General features: G+C 36.2%; 1 protein-coding gene across 1 annotated transcript; it reads left to right on the forward strand.

The window, feature by feature from the left end:
• The first annotated feature begins 16,796 nt into the window (after positions 1–16,796).
• On the forward strand, positions 16,797–18,292 carry LOC102227423 (5-hydroxytryptamine receptor 1D-like). The gene has a single exon (XM_005801300.2). The coding sequence runs from the start codon at positions 17,027–17,029 to the stop codon at positions 18,134–18,136; it is 1,110 nt and encodes a 369-aa protein (XP_005801357.1). The 5' UTR covers positions 16,797–17,026; the 3' UTR covers positions 18,137–18,292.
• The last annotated feature ends 5,513 nt before the right edge of the window (positions 18,293–23,805 follow it).

The following is a 23,805-nucleotide window of genomic DNA, read 5'->3' on the forward strand; positions in this document are numbered from 1 at the left end:
GCTTTATGTTGTTTAATTTTTATCAAGTACATTTATTGTTAATGGAGACTGAGAATCCATTTTATTTTTGTTTTTGGTTGTTTTGTTTATTTTGTTTATCAGCTCCAGTGTTAAATATTCTTTTGAAAATAAAGTGTATCTATCTTTGGCAGGAAATCACATGCATTATTATGTCATTTCCATTAAATCAGTGTAAAAAGGTCTTCAAACAATATTGATGGCTGTTTTAAGAAAGCTTATGTATAAATTTATTTGTCGTTTAAACAAGTCTAATAATAGAATTATAATACTGTTGACTAATATCAAATATAGTGCAGTAAAATACTCATCTGTACTCTGGAGACATTGGTATGATTGCCTTCTGAATGGCTAGGAGTCGTTTTTTGTTTTTTTGGGGGGGGTTTATTGTAATTTTTATTCTTTTATTGTCTTTGCTTTCTTTTGTATGTAATCTGCACTTTGAGTCTGTAATAAAATCTATCTATCTATCTATCTAATATTATCGTTTATCGCAATAATTTTTGAGACAATTAATCGTTCAGCAAAATTTGTTATTGTGACAGGCCTACAGGCAGCTCTGCTGGTCCAGTTCTGGACCTGGACTCTCCGGGTCTAATGGGTCAGAACTGTCGAGTTCTGCTGGAATAACATCTGGATCCAGATGTTACTCAGTCAAATGCTGCAGAAAAATAAAAAACTTAAATTAAGCATTTAGCCCACAAATTACTGTCTATAATGTACTAAACCAATAATGAGCTGGTGGGAGGAGTCCAGTGGTGACTGGTTTTACTGGTTTCCACTGGGCAATGAATCCATGTTGAGCATCTTGTGAAGTTATATTTTTACAGATAAGGAAATATTTCATGTTTTAACACATCAGCATCAAATTATCATCAGCAGAACTTTGTAACTATTGAGCAACAACTTGGTTTATTTAGCAGAAAACCAGATAAACTGAGAATCACTTTGTTCTCTTCATTTTACAACGTTCTTCTGTTCGTCTTTATTCTGGTAATACTATGATTATTCTCATAATTAATTATTTAAACAACTCAGTTTAAGATCATTGAGCTATCAGATATTAAAAAACAATGTTTAGACAACTTGTGTCTTGTTGCTAAATCAACTTGATGGAATTAAATTTCTGAGTTTTAACCAAAACTATTTTCTAACTTTTCAGATTCATATTTTTACTGCTTAGAAGCAGTGTGACGACAAATCAGAGTCAAAATTATTCTAAATGATTAGAATAATTAGGTTAAATCCTGACCTGTGATGCTGCAGCAGCCAGGAGGACAAACAGAACCAGAGGATCCGAGATCCACCAGAACCAAAAGCAAAGCAGCTGAATCTCCAACTACAAGCCCGGCTCCATCGTCTCATTCTGAACCGTAAATTATTAAGGCTTTTGTTTAATCATGACTGCATTATTGCCATATTCTTAGTAAACCTCTTTAGAACCCTGTTCTCCAAAATGATCAGTTCTCAGGTTACTGAGTGGCAGCTGCAGACTGCTGGTCAGCAGGAAAATGCTTAATCACACTGGTGTGAACATATGGACAGAAATCCTGCAGTAAAGAACATAAAGGTTTTTTATTCAGAGTATTACAGTGACCTGGATAAAAGGACGTCTGCTCAAAATTAATTTATATCATAATTATTTATTATTTATAATGAGAGGGAAATAAAAGTTCATCACAAGAATTCATTTTTTTCTTCATCTAACCCTCATATTTTTCAGTTGTCTCCAAGAAATGACATAAACAATCAATAATCAGTTAATGTTTCACATAACAATAAACATTTAAATATAACACAGGATGAGGGAGAAAAGAATTACAATAATAAATCCAGTTATTGTTCTAAAAGCATTTGTCAGCTTTAGGATCTGTTCTGGTCAAATTCAGATTAATTTTGATCTTTAACTGATTATTGTCAGGCATCACAAAATGATCAGGCTCTGTGTTGGTGATTTTACTGATATTATTTCATCAGTTTCTAATTGGGGCCTGCCATGCAAAGCAATGGCAGGAACCTATTACTATTGTCGGAGAGAAGCGTCTCTTTATTGGGGCCTGCCATGCAAAGCAATGGCAGGAACCTATTACTATTGTCGGAGAGAAGCGTCTCTTTAAGTATTATTGGGGCCTGCCATGCAAAGCAATGGCAGGAACCTATTACTCTACACCCAACAAGCGTCTCTTTATTATAATTGGGGCCTGCCATGCAAAGCAATGGCAGGAACCTATTGCTATTCTCCCAAGAAAAGTTTCTTTATTATTATTGGGGCCTGCCATGCAAAGCAATGGCAGGAACCTATTACTCTACACCCAACAAGCGTCTCTTTATTATTATAGTTCTTTATTTTTCTTCCGTAACCGTTAATGCGGCTCATACCGCTGGGTGCACACCTACAAATGAGGTATCAAAACGTGCAGAAAATTCACGCCATTGTTGCTATTACTTTTGGTGGGATTTGGGCTTAATGTGGCGACATAATTCGCAAAAAACTACGAAAAAAACCCCATTATAACTCAATGGGAAAAATCCTAGAAATACCCTATTTTTGAGGATTTGCTGTGTCGTCACAAATTCACCTAGAAATGCCATTCAAATTTCATTTTGTAGATACGTCTGTGATCTCTTCGAAAGTGAAGACGGCTTGTCGATACCAATTACGGTTTGTCCACAATTTGCCTCTAAGCGACCCAAACTTTCTCATTTTTGCTGAAATTACAGTGACAGCCCATCTCGGTTCATATCTGGGCACAACATTTCTTTCTCTCATCGCTGTAAATGCTCTGAGTGAGGTACAGATATGAATCTCGGGACTATCGCAGAAGACACATTGAACTGTCATACGCTCGAAACGCTTTTCGAATATGTATTACGGTTCCCGAACAAGAAGGATTTGTTTCCAATGCTTTTTTTCAGTAAAGTGTGTTTGCTCAAACACACTTGTGTGTTTGAGAGCTCACAGCTCAGAGCTCACACCTGCTGAGACCATTATTTGCCATAGCAACGGAACTCAAGAGGCTATTGGCTGCTGATTTGGACTACGAATACGCATCGCTGTAGTTCTATCTATCCTCAGTTGAAACAGATCAGGACTGAGAACTGGCCTTTAGAACTACCTGCTGCTATGGGCTGTATATAACTGATTTAACTCAGTAACTGTTACACATGGGATTAGTTTGGAACTTTAAAATTAAGCATATTGAAAATTTCAAAATAAAAGCCCTGACTATTTTTACATGACGTAATTGCTCTTTTTGGCTTTATTTGACTTTTCCATCCAAAGCACTGTTACACATGGGATTACTTTGGAACTTTAAAATGGAGCATAATAATAATTTCAAAATAAAAGCCTTGAATATTTTTACATCATGTAATTGCTCTTTTTGGCCGTATATGACTTTTTCATCCAAAGCACTGTTACACATGGTATTAGTTCGGAACTTTAAAATGGAGCATAATAATAATTTCAAAATAAAAGCCTTGAATATTTTTACATCATGCAATTGCTGTTTTTGGCTTTGTATGACTTTTTCATCCAAAGCACTGTTACACATGGGATTAGTTCGGAACTTTAAAATTAAGCATAATAATAATTTCAAAATAAAAGCCCTCAATATTTTTACATGACGTAATTGCTCTTTTTGGCTTTATTTGACGTTTTCATCCAAAGCACTGTTACACATGGGATTACTTTGGAACTTTAAAATGGAGAATAATAATTTCAAAATAAAAGCCTTGAATATTTTTACATGACGTAATTGCTCTTTTTGGCTTTATTTGACTTTTTCATCCAAAGCACTCTTACACGTGGTATTAGTTCAGAACTTTAAAATGAAGCAAACTGAAAATTTCAAAATAAAAGCCTTGAATATTTTTACATCATGTTATTGCTCTTTTTGCCTTTATTTGACTTTTTCATCCAAAGCACTCTTACACGTGGTATTAGTTCAGAACTTTAAAATGAAGCAAACTGAAAATTTCAAAATAAAAGCCTTGAATATTCTTAAATCATGTAATTGCTCTTTTTGGCTTTATTTGACTTTTTCATACAAAGCACTGTTACACATGGTATTAGTTTGGCCCTTTGAAATGAAGCTTAACAAAAATTTCAAACTTTAAAATGAAGCAAACTGAAAATTTCTAAATAAAAGCCTTGAATATTCTTAAATCATGTAATTGCTGTTTTTGGCTTTATGTGACTTTTTCATCCAAAGCACTGTTATACATGGCATTAGTTTGGAACTTTAAAATTAAGCATACTGAAAATTTCAAAATAAAAGCCTTGAATATTTTACATGACGTAATTGCTTTTTTTGGCCGTATATGACTTTTTCATCCAAAGCAATGTTACACATGGGATTAGTTTTGAACTTTAAAATTAAGCATACTGAAAATTTCAAAATAAAAGCCTTGAATATTTTACATGACGTAATTGCTTTTTTTGGCCGTATATGACTTTTTCATCCAAAGCAATGTTACACATGGGATTAGTTTTGAACTTTAAAATTAAGCATATTGAACATTTCACAATAAAAGCCCTGAATATTTTTACATGACGTAATTGCTCTTTTTGGCTTTATTTGACTTTTTCATCCAAAGCACTGTTACACGTGGTATTAGTTCAGAACTTTAAAATTAAGCATACTGACAATTTCAAAATAAAAGCCTTGAATATTTTTACATCATGTAATTGCTGTTTTTGGCTTTATATGACTTTTTCATCCAAAGCACTGTTACACATGGGATTAGTTCGGAACTTTAAAATTAAGCATACTGAAAATTTCAAAATAAAAGCCTTGAATATTTTTACATCAGGTAATTGCTCTTTTTGGCTTTATGTGACTTTTTCATCCAAAGCACTGTTACACGTGGTATTAGTTTGGCCCTCTGAAATGAAGCATACTGAAAATTTCAAAATAAAAGCCTTGAATATTTTACATGACGTAATTGCTCTTTTTGGCTTGGGGCCTGCCATGCAAAGCAATGGCAGGAACCTATTACTATTGTCGGAGAGAAGCGTCTCTTTAATATTATTATTATTATTATTGGGGCCTGCCATGCAAAGCAATGGCAGGAACCTATTGTTATTGTCGGAGAAAGTGTTTCTTTATTGGGGCCTGCCATGCAAAGCAATGGCAGGAACCTATTACTCTACACCCAACAAGCGTCTCTTTATTGGGGCCTGCCATGCAAAGCAATGGCAGGAACCTATTACTATTGTCGGAGAGAAGCGTCTCTTTAAGTATTATTGGGGCCTGCCATGCAAAGCAATGGCAGGAACCTATTACTCTACACCCAACAAAGTGTCTCTTTAATATTATTATAATTCTTTATTTTTCTTCCGTAACCGTTAATGCGGCTCGTACCGCTGGGTGCACACCTACAAATGAGGTATCAAAACGTGCAGAAAATTCACGCCATTGGAGCTATTACTTGTGGTGGGATTTGGGCTTAACGTGGCGACATAATTCGCAAAAAACTACGAAAAAAACCCCATTATAACTCAATGGGAAAAATCCTAGAAATACCCTATTTTTGAGGATTTGCTGTGTCGTCACAAATTCACCTAGAAATGCCATTCAAATTTCATTTTGTAGATACGTCTGTGATCTCTTCGAAAGTGAAGACGGCTCGTCGATACCAGTTACGGTTTGTCCACAATTTGCCTCTAAGCGACCCAAACTTTCTCATTTTTGCTGAAATTACAGTGACAGCCGATCTCGGTTCAGATCTGGGCACAACATTTCTTTCTCTCATCACTGTAAATGCTCTGAGTGAGGTACAGATATGAATCTCGGGACTATCGCAGAAGACACATTGAACTGTCATACGCTCGAAACGCTTTTCGAATATGTATTACGGTTCCCGAACAAGAAGGATTTGTTTCCAATGCTTTTTTTCAGTAAAGTGTGTTTGCTCAAACACACTTGTGTGTTTGAGAGCTCACAGCTCAGAGCTCACACCTGCTGAGACCATTATTTGCCATAGCAACGGAACTCAAGAGGCTATTGGCTGCTGATTTGGACTACGAATACGCATCGCTGTAGTTCTATCTATCCTCAGTTGAAACAGATCAGGACTGAGAACTGGCCTTTAGAACTACTGCTGCTATGGGCTGTATATAACTGATTTAACTCAGTAACTGTTACACATGGGATTAGTTTGGAACTTTAAAATGGAGCATAATAATAATTTCAAAATAAAAGCCTTGAATAGTTTTACATCAGGTAATTGCTGTTTTTGGCTTTATTTGACGTTTTCATCCAAAGCACTGTTACACATGGGATTACTTTGGAACTTTAAAATGGAGAATAATAATAATTTCAAAATAAAAGCCTTGAATATTTTTACATCAGGTAATTGCTTTTTTTGGCCGTATATGACTTTTTCATCCAAAGCAATGTTACACATGGGATTAGTTTGGAACTTTAAAATGGAGAATAATAATTTCAAAATAAAAGCCTTGAATATTTTTACATCAGGTAATTGCTGTTTTTGGCTTTATTTGACGTTTTCATCCAAAGCACTGTTACACATGGGATTACTTTGGAACTTTAAAATGGAGAATAATAATAATTTCAAAATAAAAGCCTTGAATAGTTTTACATCAGGTAATTGCTGTTTTTGGCTTTATTTGACGTTTTCATCCAAAGCACTGTTACACATGGGATTACTTTGGAACTTTAAAATGGAGAATAATAATAATTTCAAAATAAAAGCCTTGAATATTTTTACATCAGGTAATTGCTTTTTTTGGCCGTATATGACTTTTTCATCCAAAGCAATGTTACACATGGGATTAGTTTGGAACTTTAAAATGGAGAATAATAATTTCAAAATAAAAGCCTTGAATATTTTACATGACGTAATTGCTCTTTTTGGCCGTATATGACTTTTTCATCCGAAGCAATGTTACACATGGGATTAGTTCGGAACTTTAAAATGGAGCATAATAATAATTTCAAAATAAAAGCCTTGAATATTTTTACATCAGGTAATTGCTGTTTTTGGCTTTATGTGACTTTTTCATCCAAAGCACTGTTACACATGGTATTAGTTTGGCCCTTTGAAATGAATATTAACAAAAATTTCAAAATAAAAGCCTTGAATATTTTTACATCATGTAATTGCTCTTTTTGGCTTTATTTGACTTTTTCATCCAAAGCACTGTTACACGTGGTATTAGTTTGGCCCTTTGAAATGAAGCTTAACAAAAGTTTCAAAATAAAAGCCTTGAATATTTTTACATGACGTAATTGCTCTTTTTGGCTTTATTTGACTTTTTCATCCAAAGCACTCTTACACATGGGATTAGTTCGGAACTTTAAAATGGAGCATAATAATAATTTCAAAATAAAAGCCTTGAATATTTTTACATCAGGTAATTGCTGTTTTTGGCTTTATGTGACTTTTTCATCCAAAGCACTGTTACACGTGGTATTAGTTTGGCCCTCTGAAATGAAGCATACTGAAAATTTCAAAATAAAAGCCTTGAATATTTTTACATCATGTAATTGCTTTTTTTGGCCGTATATGACTTTTTCATCCACAGCACTGTTACACATGGGATTAGTTTGGAACTTTAAAATGGAGCAAAGTAATAATTTCAAAATAAAAGCCTTGAATATTTTTACATCATGCAATTGCTGTTTTTGGCTTTGTATGACTTTTTCATCCAAAGCACTGTTACACATGGTATTAGTTTGGCCCTTTGAAATGAAGATTAACAAAAATTTCAAAATAAAAGCCTTGAATATTTTGACATCATGTAATTGCTCTTTTGGCTTTATTTGACTTTTTCATCCAAAGCACTGTTACACATGGTATTAGTTTGGCCCTTTGAAATGAAGCATACTGAAAATTTCAAAATAAAAGCCTTGAATATTTTTACATGACGTAATTGCTCTTTTTGGCTTTATTTGACTTTTTCATCCAAAGCACTCTTACACGTGGTATTAGTTCAGAACTTTAAAATGAAGCATACTGAAAATTTCAAAATAAAAGCCTTGAATACTTTTACATCAGCTACTTGTGTTTTGAGCATTATATAACTATTTTAACCCAAGGACTATTACGCATGGGATTAGTTTGGCCCTTTGAAATGAAGCATACTGAAACTTCCAAAATAAAAGCCTCGACAACATTTTAAATCGTACCGAACGGTGCACGTCCGCCTCGCTTAACGTTCTTGCGGTTCTCCGCGTGCCACTGGTGACGTCGCGGCGTTCTTTGGCGTCGACGCCGATTTGTGGCGCGACGACGCCGGGCCCGAACCCCACGGGCGCGCCTTGGCAGGCCCGTCTAAATTTCTTCCGAAATTTTCTAGTTATTCTTTATTTTTTCTTCCGTAACCGTTAATGCGGCTCATACCGCTGGGTGCACACCTACAAATGAGGTATCAAAACGTGCAGAAAATTCACGCCATTGGAGCTATTATTTTGGTGGGATTTGGGCTTAACGTGGCGACATAATTCGCAAAAAACTGCGAAAAAAAACCCCATTATAACTCAATGGGAAAAATCCTAGAAATACCCTATTTTTGAGGATTTGCTGTGTCGTCACAAATTCACCTAGAAATGCCATTCAAATTTCATTTTGTAGATACGTCTGTGATCTCTTCGAAAGTGAAGACGGCTCGTCGATACCAGTTACGGTTTGTCCACAATTTGCCTCTAAGCGACCCAAAGTTTCTCATTTTTGCTCAAGTTAGAGTGCGTTTCTGGCTGCTTAGAGTGAGAGATGAAGACAACTTTTTCAACCCAAATCATTTTTGAAATCGCCATCACGCCCACAAATATCGCACGATTAGTATCAAAATCGGTCCTGACATTGATACGCCTGTCTGCTCCGGTAAAATGTTTTCGAAATTTATCTAGACCGTACGGTTTTCTGTCACGGTGCTTCAGAGCAAAGTCATGCGACAGGATTTTCTGAGGCTGTCTGAGGCTCTCTCCCATGTATTTGAATAGAATTTCAGATCTGGGCACAACATTTCTTTCTCTCATCGCTGTAAATGCTCTGAGTGAGGTACAGATATGAATCTCGGGACTATCGCAGAAGACACATTGAACTGTCATACGCTGCAAACGCTTTTCGAATATGTATTACGGTTCCCGAACAAGAAGGATTTGTTTCCAATGCTTTTTGTCAGTAAAATGTGTTTGCTCAAACACACAATTGTGTGTTTGAGAGCTCAGCGCTCAGAGCTCACACCTGCTGAGACCATTATTTACCATAGCAACGGAACTCAAGAGGCTATTGGCTGCTGATTTGGACTACAGATACGCATCGCTGTAGTTCTATCTATCCTCAGTTGAAACAGATCAGGACTGAGAACTGGCCTTTAGAACTACCTGCTGCTATGGGCTGTATATAACTGATTTAACTCAGTAACTGTTACACATGGGATTAGTTTGGAACTTTAAAATGGAGCATAATAATAATTTCAAAATAAAAGCCTTGAATAGTTTTACATCAGGTAATTGCTGTTTTTTGGCTTTATTTGACGTTTTCATCCAAAGCACTGTTACACATGGGATTACTTTGGAACTTTAAAATGGAGAATAATAATTAATTCAAATAAAAGCCTTGAATATTTTTACATCAGGTAATTGCTTTTTTTGGCCGTATATGACTTTTTCATCCAAAGCAATGTTACACATGGGATTAGTTTGGAACTTTAAAATGGAGCATAATAATAATTTCAAAATAAAAGCCTTGAATAGTTTTACATCAGGTAATTGCTGTTTTTGGCTTTATTTGACGTTTTCATCCAAAGCACTGTTACACATGGGATTACTTTGGAACTTTAAAATGGAGAATAATAATAATTTCAAAATAAAAGCCTTGAATATTTTTACATCAGGTAATTGCTGTTTTGGCTTTATATGACTTTTTCATCCAAAGCACTGTTACACGTGGTATTAGTTTGGCCTTTGAATGAAAGCATTGTGAAAATTTCAAAATAAAAGCCTTGAATAATTTTACATGACGTAATTGCTCTTTTTGGCTTATTTGACTTTTTCATCCAAAGCACTGTTACACGTGGTATTAGTTTGGCCCTTTGAAATGAAGCATTGTGAAAATTTCAAAATAAAAGCCTTGAATAATTTACATGACGTAATTGCTCTTTTTGGCTTTATTTGACTTTTTCATCCAAAGCACTGTTACACGTGGTATTAGTTGGCCCTTTGAAATGAAGCATACTGAAAATTTCAAAATAAAAGCCTTGAATATTTTTACATCAGCTACTTGTGTTTTGAGCATTATATAACTATTTTAAAACCCAAGGACTATTACGCATGGGATTAGTTTGGCCCTTGAAATGAAGTTTAACAAAACTTCCAAAATAAAAGCCTCGACAACATTTTAAATCGTACCGAACGGTGCACGTCCGCCTCGCTTAACGTTCTTTGCGGTCTCGCGTGCCGCTGATCACGTCCGGCGTACTTTAGCGTCGACGCCTATTTGTGGCGCGACGACGCCGGGCCCATGCCCGACGGCGCGCCTGGCAGGCCCCGGCTAAATTTCTTCCGAAATTTTCTAGTTTTTCTTTAGCGCTTTTGCTAACTTTGAAAACATTTAGCCTGCTTAGCCTTCCCTAAATAATTGTTCCAGCGCTAATTTACTTAGCTGTTTTGTAAACAACTAAGTAATTTTTTGTTTAGCACTTTAGAGATTTTGCTAACATTTAGCGCACTTAGCTCCCCCTGCATTAATTTTTCCAGATATGTCCTAAAGTGCTAATTTACTTGCCTGTTTTATAAACTTTCAGTTGAATAAAATTCGGTTATTGACTTTTAAGAACTTGTCAAATAGTAAGACGTTAATATTCATACTCTTATTTTGAAGAGCATAAGTTCCATTTCCTCTTCTCACTTTCTCTTCTCTCCTTCCCCTCAATAACTTTATTTAAAATAACAAACATACATGAACAAAGTAAAACATCAACAGTAGAAAACAAGATAACTATAACATTTAAGGAGATTATCAAACATGAATGTCAAAATAAGGGTTGCAGTCTTTCAATGGCAGATACAATTTGGACTGAAGTTAGTGCTTTAGCATTAGCTTCCATTAATTACCATAATGGTGAAGTGTTTACAATTAGTGCTTTAGAGTTAGCACAGCTAACATTTTAGCCCTCTTTGACCCTCGCTGCAATTAGCCTTAAATTGTAAAAGTCGGGTTACATGTTATTTTCTGTCAGGCGTTTGCATTGTACCGATTCCCAGCTGAGGAAAAAAAGGCTTTCTGTTTTTATTTTACTGTGGCAGGATCGTTGAGCTGCACAAGAATCGCCCCATCCCTGAAGAGGCTGACGCAATAAAGCAGTTATTTTAAGTTTCTTTAAAGATACTGACGGTTATATAACAAAGAAGTTAAATGGTAGGCCAAAGACATTTCACTTGTTTGAGGATCTGTAGAGGCAGATCCTTCAAAATTATAGATTATAGCACTTAGTTATGCCGTCTGGAGCACAATAACCATAAAAAGTATGACTGAGAAAAGCTAAAACAAAAGTATATATCTTCAACAATCCAGTTTCCTCGTGCGCCACAAAAATGCTGCTTTAAACTGAAAGGGAAAAAGTAATTTTGTGCGGTCCTGATGGCTTCAGTGTGAGAGATTCAACTGGAGTCCTAATGTGTGCAATGAAGACTCGATCTTTAACGAGTATAACACTCAATTTCTCTACTTCTTCCAGGAGATAGGATCCTTATTACCATCATTTAAAAATGTTTTCATACCTGATAGTCCAGTGAATTTGGTTTGATTTCAACAAATTGCAACATTTGTTACATTTTCAGCTGCTGCAGTTCTCCTTCAACCTGTTTCCCCTCCTTGCCTGTAGGGGCGCTGCACCAAGAACCACTGAAGGAAACGAGACAAAAACCCCGGGGAAAAAAACAGAGCAAAACTTCATTCATAAAATGTAAACAAAAATGGAGTAGCGTCAGATATAGGATTTCCCTTTTGTCGTTGGTGAAAGCTGCCAGGAAAGCCATTTTACATGCTAGTTAGTGTGTTTGTTTTGATTGTATTTACCCAGAATACCCTGCATTGTAGTCCACCTCATGGTTTTGGAGCAGTTTCTGGTGCGCTTGGTGTTCACATATGCATTCGAACCAAACCAGAATTCACTTCAACTGAACTGAGGGTTTTAGGGGGACAAGATCGACTTTGTGTTGTACAAGTTTGATTACGCGTCCACACTTCCCCAAATGAGCCGCACTTTCTAGGCAATCAAACTGGAGTTTGTTAAAAACATTTTGAGATGGCAGTGAAAGTCAAACACAGGTGGAAATGAGTTTCAGGTCATAGAGTGATGGTGCGGTGCTATTTTCACCACACCATCACTCACGTCTACTGGACAATCTTTTTTTTGATGTCTGGAAAATGAGGCGTTACAAAAACCTCGACAGGCACTGTGCTGTTACCTAGCAACCCAAAATGAGCTCAAGCATGTTTGGTCAGCTGCTTTTTACCGCTGTATGCACTGTACAATGGCTGCTGGAAAAGACAAGTATTTTGTTGTTGACTTACCATCCAGAAACCACTTGCTGCATTTTTGTTGGTTTTGCAGGAGGCTCCACTTATACTTTTCAAAGATGCACAGTTGTGTAATTGCCCATGTGTTTGAAGCCATTTTCATGTGAGTGTAAATTTTGTGTTGAAAAACTCATTTTATTTGGATTTAAAATGACAGGATGTCCTAAAACAGCTTGAAATAGGCAGAACTGAGAAGATTAAAATCTCATTATCCAAGAATGATTTTGTGCAAAAAAAGAGATGAACATGTTTAGTTTCACCCATAGATTTAACCGAACCTGTTTAAGGTAACAGGTCACCTTTAAACCACATTTTAAAGGTTTTGACCAAAACGGCGAAGCTGCTCACTTCTGAACTGTATTTGAATAATAGTTTTTATTTAATCTCTTGTTGCTTCTTTTTGAGGAAAATGCAAATACTTGTGTATTTTTCTCCAGTTTCAGAGTTTTGTTCACGAGTGAGTAACAATTTAAAACACAGGCAGGCGTCTAATCTTCCTGGATGACTTCCTCATGGAGAAATTAGTTGGACGGCGGCTATTATCTTCATAACGGTGCCACTCAGTGCCTCTGGTTTAAAAAGAAAATTATACCATATACATTTCTTCTGAATTTTTAACTAAGCTGAAGTGCTGGGGTAAGTAACACAATCATTTGAGTGTCTTTTGATGTCAACCATGCATTCGCCTGCGTTGCGTTGATCGTTTCCCTCTGGCCTTTTCCTCGCTGTCACACAGCACACACAGGTCTTTGATGGGAGACAACCAGCAGCCATTTAAATGCCACGGAGCAAACTGGGAGCAGGAGAGAGTCATTTTTTATATGTGGTCTGAGGTGGCTTTGAATTTATGTTTTCTACATCTACACTGCAGAAACACAAAATCTTACCAAGTATTTTTGTCTAGTTTCTAGTCCTAATATCTTAGTTCACTTGGAATAAGACAAAACTAACTTACAAGTAACTTTTCAGCAAAAAATAGGAACTTGTTTTAAGTCAATAATTCCTTAACATTGATGAAAAAGTAACATTGCAAGGGCACTGCGCCGTTACCTAGCAACCTCAGCCAAGCCCAGCCCGTTACCTAGCAACCCCAGCCACGCCCAGCCCGTTACCTAGCAACCCCAGCGGAACTCCTGCACGTTCAGTGAGCTGGTTTTTCTTAACTGTATATGTTGGAAGAGACACTTGCTTTGTTGTTGACTTACTATTCAAAAATACAAAATCTTACGGAGTATTTTTGGTTTAGTTTCTAGTGCAAATATCTTATTATACTTCAAATAAGACTAAACTAATTTCCAAGTAACTTTTCAGCAGGATATAGGAGTTTGTTTTAAGTCAATGATTCTTTAATATTGATGAAAAAGTTCTAGTTCCACTGTTGATTATTTTGTCTATAAAGTAGGAAAAATATTTTGTTATAAGTGAAATAATCTGCCAAAGTAACCAGTACTTTTTTCCTATTATTAATGAATCATTGACTTAAAAAAGGTCCTATTTCTTGCTGAAAAGTTACTTACAAGTTAGTTTTGTCTAATTTAAAGATCAATAAAATATTTGCACTAGAAACTAAACTAGACTAAAAATACTTGGTAAGATTATTTGTGTTTTTTGCAGTGTTGTCCTTCTATTCATTCACTTTGTGAGTTCAAGCTGCTAAATAAAAGATTTTAAGACTTTTTACACGTTAATCAAAAATATTTGTCTGAATCTATTTACATTTGTGGATATTAATAAATATTAATGAATGAAATCAAGTGACGTTTATCAAACCATTTATCAAGAAGAACAAAACTAATAATCTTTCAACACGATATGGAAGCTTGTTGATGAAAAACATCGGTTGTTTTGACGTCCGTCATTGCGGAGCGGCGAAGTTCTGAACCTCACGGGTTTTGTTTCTGTTCAGCTGAAAACCGTTGCGACACATCTTGGTGTTGATGCTGTTTAAATAACCTGCTTTTTTTGTTTGGTTTTTTTGCATTTTCATAGGGCGTGGGTCTCACGTGTTGGTGTGATTTTAGCTAAAACTTCACTGAAACTGATCAAAAATTGTTTCCCAATGTGAGTCCTCTGACAAGATCAAGACAAATTTGACCAAAAAATGTTTTGTTTTTATCTCTTCACAGATCAAATTTTGTTTGAGTTTTCAGTTGTGATGCAATTAATGAAGAACAAATAACAGCAACATTTCTGTTATTTTTGTCTTCCAATCACCAGCTGGAGCTGAAAAAGGGAAAATTGGTAACTAGGTTAACTGATTGGTTAGAAGATCCCCTGAAACTGCCGATCAGATGAAGCTTCATGGTTTTATAATAAGTATCTGCTCATTTGGACTCGGTCTAAGTGAGCATCAGGACTAAATCCTGTCTGAAAGTTGGCGAGGTTAGTTGAGATTCAGTGAGCAAAGAGACCATTAACTCAAATATCCTCCTTTCTTCTGCTTTGCTGAACAAAACATCTCATCTATGCTCTTTCTTTAAATTAAATTAAATTTTAAAAAGCTGTCCATGTCAGGAACACCGAAGACAAACAGCAGAGTCTCCATAACGAGTTAAGCTCAATTTTTCACATTTTATCACAATAAACCCTCAAACTTAAATGTGCTTTCTCACTTTAAGTGACCAACAAGTAGCAGCAAAGAACTGTGAAGCTGAAGGAAAATGTTTTCACTTTCTTTTTTAATAAATAAAATGCAACATGATTTTGGATTAAAAAACTGAATAAAGCCTGTAAACGTTACTTTTCCTTTAGAATATCTTTCTTCTTACCATCAACAGATATTAATTAAATCTAGTTTTTATTTGTATAAAGCCTGTTAAAAACACTTCTAGTTTGTAATTATGCTTCATTTTGTGTTGGTCTGAGACATAAAATCCCAATAAAATACGTTGAAATGGGGAAAAATTAAAGGGCTGCTGCTCAGAAAATTTCAAGGTTTTTTTCTACAAATTCCTCAGATTATTCTCCAAAAAAAATCTGTCTCAAATTTGACATTTCAAATGCAGAAATTCATACGTTTTTTCTAAAAAAAAAAAAAAAAAAATCTGAGATTGTTTTGAATTTTTTTTTTTAAATAATCTTTTTTTTTTTATTTATTCTCAAAATTTCTGTTTTTTCTTTGCAAGTTTCTGACTTAGTGCCATTTTATTTATTTGAATAATAATCATAAATATTGATAGATTAGTTAACAAGTAAATGTCACCAAAATTGCTTTCTATTTATCTAAAAATGCCATTTATTTTATTTGTCAACTAACGAATACTTCTGTGTTCGGTTTATCTCTGTGTGTATTCACAGAAGTTCACACACATAATAGGAAAAGGAAACGATGTCTAATATATTTTTTTTCTGCTTGTTTCATATAGAAGATTAATGCATCGCTGGATTAAAGTCACTCTAAACATCGTAATCCCAACGGACGCCACGGCTGAAACTTCCCCGGATAATCAGTGCAGTGAAGAGGAGAAATTAATGGACAAACATTTTACTCTGGGAAAGTGAAAGAAAACCTTTTCTTATCATCTCATTCCAGCGAAGTTGTGCATAATGGCCCAGAATCCCAGCGGACGCTGAAGAGACTCCGAAATCGAAGCAGTTCTCACATTAATCATGCAACTCTGATGTTTTTGTCTTCAAAGCGTCGCAGAAAAAGTCTGATATATGGACCTAAAATCAGGAAGAAAAAAAAGATAAAAGTCAAACGAGTGTCATCATCTTCCTACATCCAATTCTGCGTTTTGTTGAAGAGGAGAAACAGATTTATGGCTGATAAATTGGAAATTGTGACGATGTTACAACCTGATCGATTAGGATTTAACATCAGCGATGAAGCAAAACGGAAATTTACTAATTGATTTGGTTGAGAAAATACACAATAATTAACATTTTTATTAATCAAACAGCCAATCAAGTTGATTTGTGTTGCACATTTCAGCAATATTACAGTTTAAAAACATCATAAACACATCAGATAGTCAACAGGTTTGAAAACAAATAAGTGGATCAAATATGTTGGTTTAAAATCACAATTAGAAAAATGGCTAAAACAAAAGTTACACAAAACAAGATTAAAATGACTTAATTAGACACATTTAGTCAATACAATCAGAACAAACAGTAAATATAAAACAATTATTATATAAAGTACAAGAGTTAATAAATCTAGATGATTTTGATGTTTTTTATGTATTTATTGTGGATATTTAAAACGTCTTCCAGTTCCAGTGTTAAATATTCATTAGATACAGATATTTATTATTTTTTTAGATTATTATGCCATTACCGTTGTTACTTGAAAATGACGTCAAAACAATATTACCGCTTATGGCGATAACTTCCGGGTCGATTTGGAGAAAGTATTTATGATTCGAAATGTTGACAGATCTGATGTGTTATGAACCAGTTCTTTTAAAAATATTATTCGGTTCTTCTCTGGATCTCGTTATGAACTGAAATCATGGAAAACGTCACGGAAAACAACGCGACAGCGGCGCCCTGGACGGAGGCCAAGCTGCTCAGCCTGCAGGTCTCCCTCTACGTGCTGCTAGGCGTCGTTACCTTGGTAACCGCGCTCTCCAACGCCTTCGTCATAGCCACCATCTTCCTGACCAGAAAGCTCCACACGCCGGCCAACTTCCTGATCGGGTCTCTGGCCATCACGGACCTGCTGGTGTCCATCCTGGTGATGCCGATCAGCATCGTGTACACCGTGACCAAAACATGGTCGCTCGGTCAGATTGTTTGCGACATCTGGCTCTCCTCTGACATCACCTTCTGCACCGCCTCCATTTTGCACCTGTGCGTCATCGCGCTGGACCGCTACTGGGCCATCACGGACGCGCTGGAGTACTCCAAGCACCGCACGATGCGCAGGGCGGCCATGATGGTGGCGGTCGTTTGGGTGATGTCCATTTCCATTTCCATCCCGCCGCTCTTCTGGCGGCAGGCCAAAGCGCAGGGCGAGCTGACGGAGTGCGTGGTGAACACGGAGAAGATCTCCTACACCCTGTACTCCACCTTTGGTGCCTTCTACGTCCCCACTGTGCTTCTCGTCATCCTCTACGGGAGGATCTACGTTGCGGCGCGCTCACGCATCTTCAAGACGCCGGCATCCGGGAAGCGCTTCACCACAGCGCAGCTCATCCAGACCTCCGCGGGGTCTTCGCTCTGCTCTCTGAACTCCGCCTCCCACCAGGACGCGCACCTGCACGCTGGAAACACAGGTGGAGGCGGAGGCGGAGGCTCACCTGTGTTCATGAACAGCGTGAAGGTGAAGCTGGCGGACAGCGTGCTGGAGAGGAAACGCCTATGCGCGGCGCGGGAGCGCAAAGCGACCAAGACGCTGGGCATCATCCTGGGCGCCTTCATCGTCTGCTGGCTGCCGTTCTTCGTCAGCACGCTGGTCAACGCCATCTGCACGACGTGCTGGTTCAGTCCGGTTCTGTTCGACCTCTTCACCTGGCTGGGATACCTGAACTCGCTCATCAACCCCGTCATCTACACGGCGTTCAATGACGACTTCAAGCAGGCTTTCCACAAGCTCATGAAGTGCAGACGGAGCTTTTAGGCCGCGGCAAACACAGAAACTGTTTCAGTGCGATTTCTGTCATTCAATGCATGGAATATTAGGGAAATTATAGGAGCAAATCTCCACCAAACAACTCAGAAATTTTTAGATTCGCCTCCAGAATATATAAGAAAAACATGGAAATGTTTGAAAAGTTGAAAAACTGCGAGAAAAAACGTGCAAATTTTGAGATTAACTAGAAATTTTCTAGAAGATTTTTGTTTAATTCTGGAGTTTCAGAAGTCAATAAAATATTTGATCTCAAAATTTCACATTTTCTTCCAGCAGATGTTTGACCTGAGTCATTGACCACGAGGACACTGATGGCATAGAAAATCATTTCTGCCAAATAACTAAAATTATGAGATTCTGAAAAATTTTATGATTTTTTTCTGACTTTTAAAAATTTTTTGAGTTTCAAAAGTTGAACATTTTCAACTTGAAACAGAAATTTAAAAAAATTCTGAAAAAAATTCTCAGTTTTATTTTCTAGAAAATTTCTGAAATTAATTTCAAAATGTGACTTTTTTTGTGCAAATTTTCCACTTATAAAACACAAAAATCCCCAAAGTAAAAATTTTTCGACTTTTCATACTCAAACTTTTCAAACATTTTCATTTTTTTCCCTTGTTATTAATTATGCTACTAATTATTCAGATTGAAGCTCAGGGCTTAATATTTTGATTGCTAACTAAATATTCAGCTTCAAACTAAATATTTAGCAGCTAGCTCTAAGCTAACCTGGTGATCTGTCGTATTGATACCACGGTTAGCTTGAGGCAGCTAGCTCTAAGCTAACCAGGTGATCTGTCATATTGATCCCATGGTTAGCTTGAAGCAGTTAGCTCTAAGCTAACCCGGTGATCTGTCGTATTGATACCACGGTAAGCTTGCAGCAGCTAGCTCTAAGCTAACCCGGTGATCTGTCGTATTGATACCACGGTAAGCTTGCAGCAGCTAGCTCTAAGCTAACCCGGTGATCTGTCGTATTGATCCCACGCTTAGCTTGAGGCAGCTAGCTCTGAGCTAACCCGGTGATCTGTCGTATTGATACCACGGTTAGCTTGAAGCAGCTAGCTTTAAGCTAACCTGGTGATCTGTCGTATTAATCCCACAGTTAGCATGCAGCAGCTAGCTCTGAGCTAACCTGGTGATCTGTCGTATTAATCCCACAGTTAGCATGCAGCAGCTAGCTCTGAGCTAACTCGGTGATCTGTCGTATTGATACCACGGTTAGCTTGCAGCAGCTAGCTCTAAGCTAACCCGGTGATCTGTCATATTGATCCCACGGTTAGCTTGAGGCAGCTAGCTTTAAGCTAACCTGGTGATCTGTCGTATTAATCCCACGGTTAGCTTGCAGCAGCTAGCTCTGAGCTAACCCGGTGATCTGTCGTATTGATCCTGATATCTTTGGGATCGTTACAGCAGATTTGGTGCCGTTGTGGACGGGCGCCAAGTTCTGGCGTCTCGATTCAGTTTGTCAGCAGAGGGGAGGATGAAGAGATCTTAAACTTCCTGGCTGTGCTGCTGACTTTGGGCTTGATAAAACCCACTGGACCCGAAACTGCGCCGTAAATCATCACCGACTGTCGACCTTTAGGAACTTAATTTTCTACTCTTACTTCAGATCCTGGGAGCTTCATTTAAAAAAGATAAAACATCTGAGGACACTGCAAAAATGCTACAGAATATTTTCTGTCTAGTTTCTAATTCAATAAGGCAAAAATAGCTTAAAAGTAACTTTTCAGCAAAATATAAGAGCTAGTCAGGTAAAATTAAAGTTTCCCTTTTTAAGGAGACATTTTTCCCATGATTTAAATGAACGAATCTGCCAGTGGAACTATTTTAATCAGTATCCGGTAATTATTTACTCAAAATAAGCTAATATATGTTGCTGAAAAGCTACTTGTAAGTTATTTTTGTTTTATTTGAAGTGTACTAAGATAGGACATAGTAAGATTTTGTGTTTTTGCTTTCCAACTTTCCAGCTTCTTTCACATTGCTGAACATCAAGGCCATAACAAAACATTTATTTTTAAAAATCACTCTTTATTCGTCTTATATAGTTTTTATATCTATTGAAGAAGGGAGTTTGGGGGTTTTCTTTAGCTGTAACCCATAATTATAAATCCTAAAATATATTACTATGAGTTTTTGAATTATGGAAACTACATCTTTGCTGACACGTTTAGATTTAAAATCTTCATCTTCCAAAGAAGTTCGGGTGATAACAGGTTATTTTATTTGGCAGATTTGTTTGGAAACATGCAGGAAAGCCATCTTAAAGACTGAAGCATGCATCTTTCAAAAGAAAAGAGAACTACAAAAGACTAACATTTTTAAAAAATCTAATTTATCCATCAAAAACTGTTTGTTTTTTATTTTTTCTGGATGATGGGAACTATTGTGAAAGGAGTTTTTTGTGACTTTGTGGAAAAAAACCAAACCTGAAGCAACTGGACTGAATCCTGCAGAGATGTAAAGCCATTAAAATGTCTGTTTTCTCTCCGTCTCTCTGCCGTTGCTCCCATGTTTCTCTGTGCCAGAGTAAAAATAATAAGCAAGACTACAAACGCTTCATTTGCATAAAAATAAAAGGGCTGGGCTGAGGTGTACATGTTGTAGCTACAACAATAACGCTGAAGCAGCAGAACAGGGTCACATTGATATTACATAAACAGCAAATATTGATTTTAATGGGTTTTTATGTGCTTGTTAATTAATGTGTTCATGTGGGAAAAGGTTATTGGCAGATTGAATGGACTTGCAGGAAAAGTTCGATTTAAATCACATTCCTGGAAGCCCTGAAAACGACGGACCATAAGAGGCGCATTCACCAGATTCAGTTCATTTTGGGTTAAGTTATTCTTATTATTATATTTAAAATGTGTTGAGAGGACTGGATGAATCTGTTTTAAGGAGAAATGAATAAATAAAAGATGAAATAATGAAAATATTCTGACATGTTGTGGAAATCAATATGGCTTCTCATCTCTGTTTGCTTTTCAAAATGTCAGCTGAATATAAAACAGACACGTCTGTGTTGCTGTAGCACAAAAACAATAAACTTATATGAATTATTAAGTTTTGGATGAAAACAGCCAACAGTGTAAAATACCTTGGAGTATTCACACTTTGTTATATCACAACATTAAACTTTGGTGGATTTTATCTGGATTTTTTTATGAATTGGGAGGAAACTAATAAGTGGTTTTCATAATTTTTTATTAATTAAATTACTAATTATTCTATAATTAAATCCGACTTCTGAAAGTCTGAAATTTGCACATTTTTGTTTCCAGAAAATTTCTGAAATAAATCTCAAATTTAACATTGTTTTCTAGCTAAGTTTCCACTTTTGAAATACAGAAAATTTTCAAAGTAAAAAATGTTTTTGTTTTCTGAACTTCAGACATTTTGAAGTTATTTGTAGAGGCTTTTTTAGATTATATTTCTGTGTTTTGTTTCTGGCAAACATTTGACTTTTCAGTATTTTTTTCAATTAAAAAAACGTATAAATCATTTATTTCATTTTAATTCATAAATAACTATTTATGAATAGTTATATATGAATACTATATATGAATATGATGCAAACCGACCAGGAACACAGAAACTAAACTGATCTGCTCAGACGTTCATCATATAATCTCTACATCTTGTTCCAATTCCAGCATTTCTGTTGTTTGTTTAATAAAATCTTAATTTTATTCCAAAGACGGTAAGAAAACATGAACCAAAACCGTCGCTGTCGCTGTAGATCAGCTTCGACGGGGAAACTGCTGCCAGTAACATTCGGCCGTCAGGAGCAGGAAAACCGAAAGGTCACGACGCATTTAACCTCAGAAGATGGGGCCTGTCACTTCTCGGCGAGCGTAAGGAGCGAGGCCACAGGACAGCGTAAACAGAGTGAGTGACAGCTGCGCAAACAGGCGCAGAAACGGATCGTAAGAGCTGCTGATAGCGGCGCTGAAGGGCAATAAGATATAACTCCAACAGACAAAACACAAATCACCGTTTGGAAATACAAGCAGCAAACGGAGGCATCCAGACTCGAACGTTTTTATTCGTTCATTTCAAACAGACGAAAAGCAAAACAACCCAAATAGTGTGGGGCGACTGCTTCGGTCCAAATAAATAAACATATGTGCTAAAACGCCATATTCAAGAATTCAAGAATCACATAAGAATACAGCTGTGTAAAAACTAAGAGCCGCTGCACTGAACTGAAAACCTGACGGTTATTCCACCAAACACTGATTTCTGAACCCTTCCTGAGTTAAATCTTTAGTATTATTATTGTTTATAAATTAATGTGAACTTGTTTTCTTGGCATTATTTGTAGTCTGAAAGCACTGCATCTTTTTCATAACTTTTACCATTTTTCATTCTCTGCAAATAAATGATAAATTTCTGCTTTGAATTTTGGAGACATGTTGTCAGTAGTTCGTAGAATAAAACAGCAATGTTCATTTTACTGAAATATACCCATAAGAGTAACTGGGAATTTGAAGTGGTTGATTTTTCCAGAGCTGAGTTTATGTTTATTATGAAAGGATAAGAGGTAAAACGGATGAATGCTTAAAAATGCTAACAGTTTTATTTTCTCCTTTAATGCATTAAAATGTTAAGTTTTGTTTTGCTAATTCAGAAGTTTTTGAATCAAACTTTTCTATAAATGTACAAAATGAAAAGTTTTAGCATATTTATTTAAATATGCTGAAGAGGGAAAACAACCTTTATGAACCTGGAAAATTGAGTTTTCAGCTAATTTGTTAACTTTAAAAGGCTGAAGGTGTGTGGATGTTCAGCAGGTTGTTTTTTATTTTATCGTCGTTCTGCTGTCGGTTCGCCTCCCTCATTCTGCCATGAAAAATTATGATTTACTGTAAACTTAAAACATTCTGCCTCTTCTAACAGCAAAAAGCAAGATACAAAATTTAACTCGAGTATTTTTAAGGATTTCAGTTTGAAATTTGATTTTTTTTTCTACAGAGTAAAAAGGTTTAAGCATTATACAGTTACTTTAAGTTGTTTTTAGGAAAACTTTCAGGAATGTGTAGCTAAAATAAATTAAACCAACTATCAAATGAAACATATTTATCTTTTACTTCCCACTAAAAGATAATTTTCCTCCTTGTGCAAAAAATAAACACAAATACATTTCTGTTTTATCTGAGAAAAAGAAAACTAATTTTATGTCCATATCTTTGGTTTTGAAAAGATGGGAAAAGGTTGGGGTTACACAGACAACACAGTACATAAATTATGCAGATTTGAGTGCTGTGCATAACTTGCTGACATTTTGGTTAATGTATACGTATGGGATGTGACAACATCCTCCAACGCAGTGCTCCTGTGTCTGCAGCTCTCCGATACGGACTGTGGTTTATATTCCACAGACTCAGAGATACACAGGGGATAAAATTTTAAAGAAACCGAACAACTGTTTCACATTTACACTCCAGTCAAACACAGAACACAAAAATATCTTTCAATTGTTTGAGCTGGGCTACAAAAAGGAAAACAGAAACAGATACATTCAGATATTTCCACTATTGTTTAGAAAATGATCCCTTGCTGAAAAATATTCCTGCCCCTTTAATTATCGCAAACCTCAATTTATTTATTGGGACGTAATAGAAAAAAAAAAAAAAAAAACAGTGACT

This window comes from Xiphophorus maculatus, chromosome 6 (genome assembly GCF_002775205.1).
Source record: "Xiphophorus maculatus strain JP 163 A chromosome 6, X_maculatus-5.0-male, whole genome shotgun sequence".
Taxonomy (NCBI): domain Eukaryota; kingdom Metazoa; phylum Chordata; class Actinopteri; order Cyprinodontiformes; family Poeciliidae; genus Xiphophorus; species Xiphophorus maculatus.